A 14,196-nucleotide genomic window follows, 5' to 3' on the forward strand; every position below is an offset into this window, starting at 1 on the left:
ACTGTCCTAAGCCCTGGGGATACAGCAATGAATAAAAAGGGCAAAAATCTCTGCACTTGTGAAGCTTACATTCCTTAGGGAAGACATTAAATATTAAATGAGATTAAAAAGTAAAATAAAGATGTTGGGGGAGAAGGTACTCACATGATTTCAAAGTATCATCATATAGATAACATTAACTACAGAGAGCAAAATACATTTTTACAACAGGAGGATTCTGATGGTCACTACCTAATCAGGTAATTCATACTGTAGTGGGACTTATTTAAGCGGATGATTAACTTTCTTCCTTTAGTCTGATTAAGGTAGTACAAGGGTAGCCATTTCTCCACATCTTCATGAACAACTTACCTGCCTTTTTTATCACAGCCATTCTAATAGCTGTGAGGTGATACCTCATTGTGGGCTTGATTTACATTCCCTGTTGATGAATGATGCCTAGCACATTTTCATATATGTTGGCCATCTGTGTGTCATCTTTTGAGAAATGTCTTTTCAGGTCCTCAGCCTATTTTTGAATTGGGTTGAGGTTTTTTGTGGATTTTTTTTTTTTTTTGCTATGAGTATATGAATTCTCTCTATATTTTGGATATTAACCCCTAATCAGATATATGGTTTGCAGATGTTTCTCTCATTCTTTTGTCTTTTCACTCTGTTGATTATTTCCTTTGCTGTGCAGAAGCTTCTTAGTTTTATACAATTCCACTTGTCTGTTTTTGCTTTTGTTGCCTGTGCTTTTAGTGTTATATCCAAAAAAAAAAAAAAAAATCATTGCCTAGGCTAATGTCAAGAAGCTCTTTTCCCATTTTTTTTTCTTCTGGTAGTTTTGCTGTTTCAGGTCATATGCTTTAAGTCTTTAATCCATTTGAGTTGACTTTTGTAATGGTGTAAGATGTTGTATATGGTGTGAGATAATGGTCCAGTTTCAGTCTTCTGAAAGTGACTATCCAACATCATTTATTGAAGACTGCTCTTCCCTAGTTGTGTATTCTTGATACTCTTGTTGAAGATCATTTGACAATAGATTTATTTCTGGGCTCTCTATCCTGTTCTATTGGTCAATATGTATGTTTTTTATGCCAGTATCATACTGTTTTGATTACTATAGTTCTGAAGTCAGCAAGTATGATGCCTCCAGTTTTATTCATCTTGCTCAAGATTGCTTTGGCTATTCAGGTCTTTTCTGATTCCATATAAATTTTTGGATTGTTTTTTCTATTTCTGTAGGGATTGACATTGTGATTTTGATAGGGATTGCATTGAATCTGCAGATCACTTTGGGTAATACAGATATTTTAACAATATTAATTCTTGCATCCATGAACACAAGATTATCTGTCTCTTCAAATTTCCTTCATCAGTGCTTCATAATGTTTGGTGTACAATTCTTTTACCAAATTGATTAAATTTATTTTTAAATATGTTCTTTTTATTGCTATTGTGCTTCAATTATTTCTGTTTTAAAAATTTCCTTTTTGGTTATTTTTTTGTTTGTGTATAGGATCATTTGTCTCAAGATACTTTTTAAATCCCCTCCTTTTGACATAATTATTATTTAAGAGTGTTATTTACTTTGTGTGTGTGTGAAATTTGTTACTGCTTTCTTACTGTTACTGGTTTTCTTTTCTTGTTACTGGTTGCTAGTTTTATTCTACTGTGGTCAGAAAAGATTCTTGGAATGATTTAGTCTTCACAAATTTGTTAAGACTGTTTTTGAGATCTGACATTCGACCTATCCTGGGGAATGTTACATGTACTCTTGCGAAGAATGTATATTGTTTTGTTGTTGTATGGAAAGTTCTGTATATGTCTCTTGGGTCCATTTGATTTATAGTGATGTTCAAGTCAGGTGTTTATTGATTTTCTGCCTAGATATTCTGTCCATTATGGAAAGTGAGGTATTGAAGTATTGTATTACTACTGTATACTGTCAACATCTCTATTCTGATCTGTTTATATTTGCTTTATACAGGGTCCAACACAAATAATGTCCCCTTTTTATTACAAAGTCTTTTATTACAAAATCATAAGCATGTAATTCTGTAACATAACAATATCACACTCATGCACACCATATGACATTTTAGATGAAATGTTCAAATTAAAATTATAATTATTACACCCATATTATTACCTCACCAACCACACTCAAGCAGGTGTTACTTTTCCTGTACCCTGTATTTTTAGGTGCTCTAATGTTGGGTGCATGTATACTTATTACAGTATCTTCCTGTTGAATTGACTCTTCAGTTTTGTGTAATGACCTTTGTCTCTAAAGACAGTTTTTGATTTAGTCTATTTTGTCTGATGCCCTGGCTGGTGTGGCTCAGTTGGAGCATTGTCCCATCACCAAGAAGTCACAGTTTTGATTCCCAGTCAGGGCACATACCCAGGTCTCATGTCTAATACCTGGTTGGGCTGTGAACAAGAAGGCAACCAACCAATGTTTCTTTCATCACATCGATGTTTCTCTTTCACTCTCTCTCTCTCCCCACCCTCCTCTCCTCCCTCTCCCTCTCTGCCTCTCCTCCTCTCCCCATCTCTCCCCCCTTTCCTCTTTTTCTAAAAGCAATGAAAAAAATGTCCATGAGCGAGGATAAAAAAAAAAGTCTTATTTTGTCTAATTTAAGTATAGGTACCCCAACTTTCTTTTGGTTATTATTTGACATATCTTTTTCATGCCTTTACTTTCAACCTATGTATGTTCTTAAATATGAAGTGAGTCTCTTGTAGATATATGTCACTGGCTCTTGATTTAAAAAAAAAAATCCATTTGGCCACTATTTGCCTTTTGATTGAAGAGTTTAATACATTTAAAGTAATTATTGATGTATGGAATTATTCTTTTCATTTTATTCATTGTTTTCTGTCTGTTTTGCAGTTGTTTTATATGTCTCTTCCAATCTTGTCTTTTGTTATTTGATGTCCTTTTGTAATGATTTTCTGATTTTTTCTCTTTATCTTTTAAATATCTGTTATAGGTTTTTATCTTCATGGTTATCTCTTGCATAAAATATCTTGTAATTACAGCTGTCTGTTTTAAGTTGTTACTAACTTAACCTCAGTTGCATACAAAAGTGGTACACTTTTACTGCCCACCACTTTGTGTTCTTGTAGTCAGTTTGTTTCTTTTTATATTGTGTGTTAACAGATTTTTGTCATTTAACTTTTATATTAGGATTAAAGTAATTTATGTACTACTATTATTGTCTTATATTTTTCTGTATTTTACCATTACCAGTGAGAATTATGCTTTCATATGATTTTTCATTGTTGTTTGGCATGTTTTCATTTCAATTTTAAGAACTTTCTTAAGTATTTTTTATAAGGCAAGTCAGGTGGTGACTGACTCCCTCAATTTTTATTTGTCTGGGAAAGACACTATCACTACTTCAGGGTTTAAATGGTAGTTTTGCTGGATATAGTATTCTTGATTGGCAGTTTTTTTTTTCTTGAAGTACTTTGAATATATCATCGCCCTCTTTCCTGATCTGTAAAGTTTCTCCTGAGAAATCCTCAGATAATCTTATGGGGGTTCCCTTATATGTGACAAGTTGCTTTTCTCTGACTATTGTCAGAATTCTCTGTCCTTGAGTTTTAATAATTTAATTATAATGTGTCTCAGTGTAGTCTTGTTTTGATTCATTGTTTGGGGTCCTCTGAACCTCATGAATCTGGATGTACATTTTCCTCCCAATGACTAAAAACTTTTAGTCATTAGGTTCTTTCAGTTAGCTTTTTGCTCCTTTCTTTTGATGTCTTTTTTGTGATCTCCATGAATCTCATAGGCTTTCTTAACCTTCTTTTATTCTTTTGTCTTCTCTGACTGGATAATTTCAAATGATTTGTGTTTGAATTTGTCATTTATTTTTTCTGATAGAGTGTGCCCTTGTAGCTCTTTATTGCATTTTAATTTCATTCCTTATATTCTTAAACTTTCAATAAATTTTTTAGTGTTTTTCTATGATTTCCATTTCTTTATTGAACTCCTCATTTTACTCATGTATTGTTTTCCTGATTTATTTGAATTTTCTATCTGTGTTCTCTTGTAGTTTGCTTCTTCCTTAAAACAGTTATTTTGAATTCTTTGCCTGGTAGTTCACAGATCTTTTTTTTTTTCGGTGGGGCAGTAACTGGAAATTAATAATGTTGCTTGTTGGTGTCATGTTTTCTTGATTTTTTTTCATGTTCCTTGTAGCTTCCTGTTGGTCTTGTACATTTGAAGAATCAGATCTCTTCCAGGTTTTCTGACTAGCTCTGGTGGGTCTAGACCTTCATCTACTGGTGGGTGTGAGGGTGCTAGCTGGGTGGGATGTGTTTCAGCATCAGGTGTGGTTCTAGGTCCGTCAGCTCTGGCTCAGTACAGAGAGCAGTGGTGCCTCTGGCTCTAGGGAGGGGAATAGTGGCATGAGCCCCAGGCATCTCTGTCACCTGGGGCCAGGGTAGTCCTTTTCCTTGACATTGAAGTCTGTTGACGTCCTAGGTAGTGGTGAGTTCTGGTAGGGTCCTCAGTGGCAAAAGCTGTTGGTGTCTTTCTGTTCCCCTTCCCCCTGTTAGGGGGGAGTTGTGGCTGAGGTCATCCCTTTTGACGCTAAGCCGCCTGAGCCTATAAGATGGAATGACATGGGTAAAATGCTTTTCTTTAAATATTTTACTTAATTTTAGAGTGAGGGGAAGGGAGGGAGAAAGAGAGGGAGAGAAACATCAGTGTGAGAGAGAAACATCCATCAATTGCCTCTTGTATGAGCCCCAACTGAGGACCAAACCTGCAACCCAGGCATGTGCCCTGACCAGGAATTGAACTAGCGACTTCTCACTTTGTGGAACAAAGCCTGAACAACTGAGCCACCATAGTGGCTCTGAACCATAGTCAGAGTACTTCCTGTACTTTTTTATTTGGCCATTCTTGTTTTTTGTGCTCTACTGGGTTGCTGTAGCTTCTTAATTATACTCCAGAGCTCTTTCAGAGCTATAGTTTCATCTGTAGGTAGTTGTTAAAATGTGTGTGTGTGTGTGTGTAAGAGCTGAGACCTTCTAGTCTGCCATCTTGCTGTCACTACCATCAATTCTTTTTTTCAAATTTGTTTTCTTTCTTTTTTAAAATTGATTCTAGAGAGAGAGGAAGGCAAGAGGAAAGAGAGGGAGGGAGAGGAATATTGATGTGAAAGAGAAACATCAGTGGCCTCTTGCACACATCCTGACCAGAAACCGAACCCACAGCCCAGGCATGTGCCCTGACTGGCAGTCAAACCGGTGACCTTTTGGTTTGTGGGATGATGCCCAGTCCACTGAGGACACTGGTCAGGGGGCTCCCATGAATTCTTTTTATTTCTCAGAAACAAGTCCTAGCTGTCTGTATCCTGAGCTTCAGATAGGTTCTTCAGTTTGTCATTTGGGTTTTGATTTTGTTTGTTTGGATTTTTGTTCAATTTTTGCTACGAATTATTTGTTTTTTAAGTTGCTTTTAGAGTTTGTCATGGTTAGAAAGGCTTTCACTACTCCAGAGTTATTAAGGGATTTGCCCATGTTTTTTTTTTTATTACTTCCTGCGTACTAAACTTTTACATTACATCTTTGATGATTTGAAGTTTATTTTTGTAACAGAGTATGAGATACAGATCTAAGTCTGTATTTTTCTAGATTGTTATCTGGTTGTCTTAAAATTGTTTAGATACTCCTCATTTGAGATGTTAGGCAGTTTTTATTTTGGATTACTTTGTTGCTTTGATGTTACAAAGTGAATAAAAATCAAGTACAACAAAATGTCAGTGAGTTCCAAGATGAATGTTTTCAATAAAATTAAGGAAATGGATTTCATGCCTCAGATTGGATGAATAAGAAGCTGGAAGATATTATTGGTACAGAATCCTTGTATCTTATTTAAACAACAACAAAAAGTGGAAAGTGATTAAAAACTCCAGGGAAAATAGATGACTGTATAATTAAGGCATAAAGCAAACTAAAATTTGGGATGGTTTTGAGCAGTTGGTGGAGTATAAGAAGAGAGAAGGCATTTAGTTCCTTACCTTAGTAAAGTCTTCCTTCATGTAGTATGTTGGATCCATAGAGAAGGAAATACAGTATTAGCATCTTGTTGGGTTCTCCATTAAACAATATTTATATTGATTGAAATAATCTAAACACTGTTGGCTTGCATTTTTTGTAGTTAACCTAAAAATAAATCATGGAAGACTTAATTATGGCTACAGAACAAAATTTAAATGTTACTAGCCTTGCTGATGAACAAGTCAAATTATGGTAAGATGAAGTTGAATCCAATATACAGAAATATGCTTTAAAGTGGGTGGAACAAGAAATAGAGGTTTAAGTTTCCTATTTAAAGTTTATATAGTTATTTAGTTTAGTGATTCTTATCATACCTCGGATATGCAGTTTAAAATGATCCCACTAGGTAAACCTTTTTTTTTTTTTAATGATTTATAGAAATTATACCCTAGCCTGTGTGGCTGAGTGGATTGAGAGCTGGCCTGAGAACCAAAAGGTTGCTGATTCAAGTCCAGGTCAGGGCACATGCCTGGGTTGTGGGCCAGGTGCTTCTCTCCATTTCCTTCTCCCTCTCCTTCTTCCTCTCCTCCCCCTCTTCCCCCCCTCCTCCTTCTCTCCTCCTTCTCTCCTCCTTCTCTCCTCCTTCTCTCCTCCTTCTCTACTCCTCCCCTCCCCTCCCCTCCCTTCCTCTCCTCTCTCTCAGTAAAATATATATATTTATATATATTTTAAAGAGATAGAAATATAAATAAGATTTTGGCCCAGTCAAGTTGGTACATAAAATTAACCATCATGGTAACTGATAATAAATTCAGGATTAGAGTGAACATCTGAGTTTTTTCTTTTTAAACATTTTTTTCTAGGTGACCTCTACCCATTTACTTTTCTTTTGTCTGTATGCCTTAAAAAATACTCTGGTCTTATCCAGTCTCGTGTTTTTAAGATGGGGTCTTCCTGCAGAGGACTTCCAAAGTTAGCTCCAAAGCCAGCCTGGATTGACTGTTAGATGTCACATGACATGCCAAGACCAAGTTCCTAAAATATCCCTCTCCTGAAAGCTAACTTCTTTGTGTTTCTTCATTAATTACAACTCCCTTTTATTCTGTTGCAGATTCTTTCACTTCCTTCTCATAGTATATCCAGAATTGGACCACTCTCACTGTACCTATTACTAACATTCTAGTTCTCTTTCATTATCCTCTTTCATGGGGATTATTTCAGTAGTTTATAGTGGTTTCCCTGCTTCCACCTCTGTCCTCCTTTAGCATTAAGATAAAAGTGTGATCCTTTAAAAAAGTAAATCTTAGAACTCTTTAGTGGCTTCCTTTCTTACTCAGGATAAAAGCCTAAATCTGTATCATGCGGTTAACTGACCTAGATGGTATGGCTCTCCCACTTCCCCCACTCCTACTCTGTGAACTCATCTTCTGCTTTTCTGCCGCTTGCTTACTGCTTTACAGCCCAATTGGCTTCCTTGCTGTTCTTTGAACACACCAGACATTTTCCCCACCTTATGGTCTTTGCACTTGCTGGAATGCTCTTCCTTCTCTGAAGTCTTTACTCAGAAATGCCCTCTCAGAAAGGACTTTCTCAGCCACCCTATGTAATTCCTTTTATTTATCTTTAACCCTAATTAATATGTAATAGACAATATATTTTATTTATTGCTTTTATCTACCTTCCCTAGAATTTAAGCTGGACAGATATTTTTGGCCAAATATTGTACCCCCAATATCTATATCAGTGCTTTACTTACAGTAAGCATTCAATATTTGTAAAAGAAATCAATCACGCATAATCCATTTCACCAAAATGAAATAACATTATCAGCTTGTTCAAAGCAGTGTGCTAAAAATTATGTTTCATAGGAAACGTGAAGTGATTATTATGGTTTTTGCTTAAAATTTAACAAATACAAGTAGGATTTCAAAAATGTGTACTCATACATGGCTGGTTGGGGTTTAACTTGGTTAACTACTCTGGAGGACTATGTAAAATTGTTAAAAGTCTATAAAAATGAACAAATCTTGGGAATTCTCCTTGGAATTTATACTGCTAAAATGAGTAACTACAGAGTTCTTGGTATAAGCATATTTATTTTGGAATAGTTTCATAAAATTGGGTAAATATACAAAAAAATGAGAATCATTTGGTAGACTATGGTATAAATAGTGGAATACTACGTAGCCATTAAAAAGTTATGTTGTAGGTTAATATGTCATAGAAAGGTGTTTGATATATATTAGGTATATAGGGTACAACATAGTACATATATTATTATTCCTCTCCTTACTGGCTCTCTTTTAAAGTATAAATGCATAGAAAACTACCCGTTAGAACCAAAATATTAATGATTGCTATTTCTGGGTTGTGAGATGATTTGTTTAAAACAACTTTATCCCCTATGCCTTTTTCCCTATCCTTCATTTGTTTTCATCACATTTTCTTCAATGAAGAGCGGATAATAAGTATCAAACTCATCTAGGCTGCTTTTGCAGTCCATCTTGCTTCATTTTTCTTCTTGGTAGTTAATTTCTGTACTTTTAACTTATATTTTATTGTCATCTACCACTATCCCCGCTGGACATACAGCTTTTTAAGGAGAGGAACTTTGTTTTGTTCACTGCTGTATCCCAGGATCCTAGTGGCTGGCATATAGTAGGTGCTCCATAAATATGTACTGAATAAATGAATGTATTGTTTTTGTTATAAGGAAGAAAGTTATGGTGAATAATATTTGAGAAAAAAAGTCACTAGAGCCTTGGCTGGTATAGCTCAGTGGATTAAGTGCGGGCCTCCGAACCAAAGGGTGTCAGGTTCAATTCCCAGTCAGGGCACATGCCTGGGTTGCAGGCCAGCTCCCCAGTGGGGGCCACGTGAGAGGCAGCCACACACTGATGTTTTTCCCCCTTTCTCTTTCCCTTCCCCTTCCCTTCCCCCTCTCTCTAAAAATAAATAAATAAAATCTTTTTAAAAAATAAGAAAAGAAAAAAGTCACTGGAAATAAATAGTGCATGGAAGATAAATGCCACATTTTATAGCATACAATTTTATTATCAGGAGGAATTTGTAACCAAATAAAGAGTCTTAATGAGATTTTCTTGTTTTTTTTTTTAAGGTTTCTAAATATTCTTTACAGAAGAAAGTGAGTGAAATGGTAAGGAAATTACAAAATATATACCCACCCCCAGACTAAATTACAGTTTCAAATATAGCTGAAATGAATTTATTTTACAAATTTATTTCCAGATTACATAATGTTTACATATTATAAAATAAATTTAACAGTTTCCATATTATTGGTAGAGGTCTTATATTAAAATAAAACAACAAAGAAATAAGAACAGCAAACCTCTTAATGATATGTTTTGTAGCTATTTATGCAAATGTGGAGTTATTAATTATAGCCTGAAAAATTAAAATAATATGAAGTAGCATTTCAATACAGCATCATTCAACAAGTGTTTATTTGTGTATTCCTTTTCTATAGTATATTAAAAGTTAATATTGGCATTTTTACAGAATAACATTTTATGGAATATTTACTTCGATATTCTCTTTTTAGCCCTATTTGATTCAGAAGGATTTATTTTTGTATTTTTGAGTAAGCAAAATTCTTCCATATCCACAAACCTTCAGAGGGCTTCTTGGGTGGGTTTACCCTATTTTAATCATCCTTTTATGGAGTAGATTGTAAGGCAAGTAAAATTAGTTTTTGAGCAAGTCTTATATATTATATACATGAGGAGTAAGAAATGAGAGATTATCCTTCAGACATTTAATTCAAAAACATAAAGTAAATATTTTTTTGAAATTATTTTGGTGTGTTAGAAAATAAAAGAGCCATAGAAAGATTGCTAAGCTTGATTGAATAAAAGAGTGAAAATTCTGTCACTGTTCAACTGGAAAGAATAAAGATAATATTGTCAGACTGTTTTAAGCTATGATTTTAATTAAAAAGCTGAAAAACTAGATTCCAGTTTAGCTTTAAGTACCATGACATTTGTACTGAAAGTCATCTTCAACGCTACAGTGGTTTTACACAAAATATAGTGAAATTGAATAATGTGCCCTCTGACCTGGGAGATAAGGCTACAAGTTAAAGATCAAAAGCAACATAAAATGTGTTTTATTTATTCCACTTTAAAATTTCATCAGATATTTATAATCCTAAAAAAACCACGGAAACATGCAGTATACTTACGGTAGTTGTTGGTCACTTCTGAGCATTTTGTTAATATGAATTACAGCCTCTTAAGAACCTACTAAAATATATTTGAGTTATACTTACAATATGTTTTTCTGACAGTTCAACGTCTTATATACTGAGATGTGCACTTATTATGCCCACTCTGGCAGAATATTGTATGTTTTTAGATAATTGATCTTGAAGTTAAAAATAATCTTTTTTTCTGAAGATTCTTACACTCTTCTTTTTACTTTATTTTTATATAATTCAGATCTTTTCTCTATTCAAAGTACTAGGCAATATTCAGTAGTTCAGTTAATCTTACTTTATTTAAATCAGCATGTGATTCTTTATATTATTTGACTCTATGGGAGAGTCAGGAAGCAAGCTGGTCACCGTGCCAAGGCAGGACCTTGGGGAGCAATTGATAAGGTTAAAAGTGCTGAAATAAATGATTTAAAAAATAGTTTTAAGAAAGTTTTGAAGAAGTTAATGATCTGTTGGTGAGCCCTTCACTAGTAGTAAGTTTCTGTCTTTTGTGAATTCAATAAACTTGTTTTTGTGTAGAAGTGGTGATGTGTCTCTAAATTAACAGTTATGAATCGAGAGATTCATCTGTGTTTAAGAAAAATTCTTAAAGATGCTATAAGTTTTTAAAAAGTCTATTGTACAAGCTCATTGCTTTATTTTGGATTTAATTGAAGAAAATGAAGGTAAGTTACAATTAGAAATGAAGAATATATAAAGTTTATTTTTGTTTTTATCTTTTGTTTTAAAATTTACTTATAATGTATTATTCATTTCAAGGGAAATTAATTTTATTTCAAAAGGTTTTCAAATCAATCTCCATAAGGAAATGAGGAAAGGGGGAAATGAACAGCTATACTAATATAGTTCTAAAAAGATGCATGTAAATATTATTTTTAAGTGATTCCTATTTTAAATACCCTGGGGCTTTTAAGTAATCTACACACACACACACACATACACAGCTACTTGGTAATTATGCACATGCTATCTTTTCTTTCTCTAATTTTGATTTTCATAGTTTAAGTTTGTTTGAAATGAGGTACAGTGTGTTTGGAAGGTAGTAAATCTTGGCATTACTTTCTTGTCAGATTTTTTTGCATTTAGTAGTAAAATTGTGTAAGAGAATAAATGTTAATGAATTCATATAGGCAAAAAAATATGAAAACCATATGAACTTAGCTATTTTTTAGTCATCGCAATAAAGTAATCTTTAATTATTCTGGTATACTATTTTGATATTAAAGTGTTAATAATAACCCTAATTTATTTGTAATTAAAAAAAGATTCATTTTGTTTTTTGTTTTTTTTCCTAAGTTCAAGTATATTCTAGTCATTATTGAGACTATGTACTGGTAGCTTTTTTTTTTTTTTCAGATTTTATTCATTTTTAGACAGGGAAAGGAGAAAGAGAGAGAAATATCAATGTGTGGTTGCTTCTCAAGCGCCCCCTACAGGGGACCTGGCCTGCAACTCAGGCATGTGCCCTGACTGGGAATCGAATTGTCAACCCTTTGGTTTGCAGCCTGTGCTCAATCCACTAAGCTACACCAGTCAGGGAAATTTATTTGTATTTTTAAAAATGTTGTTAGGTTTCTCAGACAGGTGTTACCAATATACTTTTTGTTGCTGTTTCCCAAACAGTTTAAACTATTTGCTGACAGTCATGCAGCTAGTGACCAACTTGACAGCTGGGCCTCTTCATCTCACAGTCAGGCAGCCAACAAGATACATATATGAACAGTCCTGTATAAGCCTGTCTGGCTAATAAGCTGTAGGTACTTATGTGATTTGAAAGTCTTTATAGTTTTTATTGTGGCCATACACTAATGTGTTTGAAAATCAGAATTATGTCATGCAAACAAATGAAACTGCATTTAAATTGAATTTAACTTTGGCCTCAAGCAAAGGATGTTGGAATAGAGTATATCACAAATTAATGTGATAGAACTCTATGTATGTAGAGAATTCCTATGAAATCACTTGATCTTTGCTGCATTTTTAGGTACCAGGATTGTTAACGTTTGCAGGTGTTGGCAGCATATTTGATCCACCACTTTTAAACTGAAAGTTAAGGAAGCCTGTATTAATATGTAAGGGGACAGTATTCTCATAGAGGCTATATAAAAATTGATTTGAATTGAAAATTTGAATAATTCCTTAAATTGAAAAAAATGCCTTTAGACCAGTTTCTAGTGAAATTGTATGAGATTTCTATACATCTGATAAAAAAGTAAATATAAGCCTCTGGATTAGAGAACTAAGTGGTATTTTAGAGGAATGAAATTTGGTTCATTATTGTTCCTTGTTTAGTTACAACAGTGACTACTCAGGTAGGCGTGTGAGCTCAGGTGGTAAGTACATGTGTCAACTTATTTGCCTTTATAACTGCTACACCATTAATGCAAATGATTCAGTAATATTCGAAGAGCCTATAGATGTGCATGAGAAACTTTCAACTGATCTGTCATATCATTACCAATGATATTATCACCTAAAAGTATCTTTGAAAAAGTTAAAATTACCAGATTTTCCAAGATAATATAGTCAGATAAAACTTAAACCTTTATTAATATTAGAGAGGGCTGTTCTTATTTCAAATAAGAATTAAAACTACTAAGGTACTTTTATCAGTTATGTAATAATAATAACAAAACATTGTGTGTACTTATTATGTGACAGGCTCTGTTCTTAGTGCTTCGTGTTAATTCATTTTATCCTCACAACAATCCTACGAGGGAGATACTATCATAGTCTTTGTCTTAAAGACAAGATATATGATTTTCCTGAGGTCACACAGCAACTAAATCACAGAGGTAGAACTTCAACATAGGTACGCTATCTTTTGACCATTCTATAGTGCTTGCACTTTGGTTTTTAGCTATATGAAGGAGCACTGGTTAACTTATGCAAATGGAGATTTAGTGGAGATCCTCATAATAAATCAGAGAGTGAAGAATAGGTTTGAGAATGAACAGGGACCAAGGTAATTCCAGAGTTTGTGAAGCAGGATGTAGGAACCCAGGACAGAGGTCTCACATCAGTCTGGATAGGATCAATCATCACTGAACTTCTTTGCTCTTTTTGCTGAAGATTTAAATTCCCAAAAGGTAGAAATTGATTGGTTTATTTTGAATAATATACCCTTCACTTGACTAGGGAAGAATAGGACTCCTGAATTTTAGTCTTACTAGATTGTAATGAGGAAAAAATATTTCAAGTAAATACTTGAAGTTGTGGTACTGTTGTGTAAAGGAGACAGATAGCCACGCAAATCTAACAAATTTCTACTGTTACAACTCTACAGGACAACAGAATTCATTCACAAAACAATTACTGAGTGCAGGTTGATGGGTCTTACACTGTTCTCTATCACTCCTCATCATAGAAGCCGAAGTATGTGGCAAAAATGAATGGAAGTTGTGAAACCGATCAGTGATTCTGCTAATGCCAAGTCAAGATCAAGACCTTTAAAAATGTCAATGATTCTATTAAAATAATATTTATCTTTAAAATTTAAAGTCGTATTTCTACGTATGGTGAAAAACAAGCTCCTTTAGCGGAAAGCAGTGAAGGCCCATATTATATGTGGAGTCCAATTTTTACCTATTGTCTCTCTCAAATAGACTTTTTACTGCACTATATTACTTCCCTGTGACTTACAGATATTGTCCTCATTATTCCATTTTTGATACATTAAGAAGGTGCTATATTCATTAAAATTAATATCAGAAAAGTTACTTGAATTTTCATAATGCAATCATAATTAATCCAGCAAATTTAGAGAAAAAAAATTCTTTCCTAAATTACCAAAAGTATTGCTTTAATATTCTCCCCACATTGCTTATGTTAGACCAGACTAATTAACTTTTCAATAAATAAAACAGTTGATTTTTGAAAAAGAAACTGTAAACAAAGGAAATATAATCATGTGACTATTTTGTTATAGGAAAAAACAGTGCTTTAATTGTACA

At 33.8% G+C, this 14,196-nt stretch overlaps 1 protein-coding gene across 1 annotated transcript in view; it reads left to right on the forward strand.

Moving 5' to 3' along the window:
* CCDC73 (coiled-coil domain containing 73) overlaps positions 1–14,196 on the forward strand; it is a 69,344-nt gene that overhangs the window by 18,070 nt on the left and 37,078 nt on the right. The window contains exon 7 of the mRNA XM_024558846.3: positions 9,125–9,163. Coding sequence (XP_024414614.2) covers positions 9,125–9,163 — 39 coding nt within the window. The remainder of the gene's footprint in view (positions 1–9,124; positions 9,164–14,196) is intronic.

This window comes from Desmodus rotundus, chromosome 5, assembly GCF_022682495.2.
Source record: "Desmodus rotundus isolate HL8 chromosome 5, HLdesRot8A.1, whole genome shotgun sequence".
In the NCBI taxonomy this organism is placed as follows: Eukaryota; Metazoa; Chordata; class Mammalia; order Chiroptera; family Phyllostomidae; genus Desmodus; species Desmodus rotundus.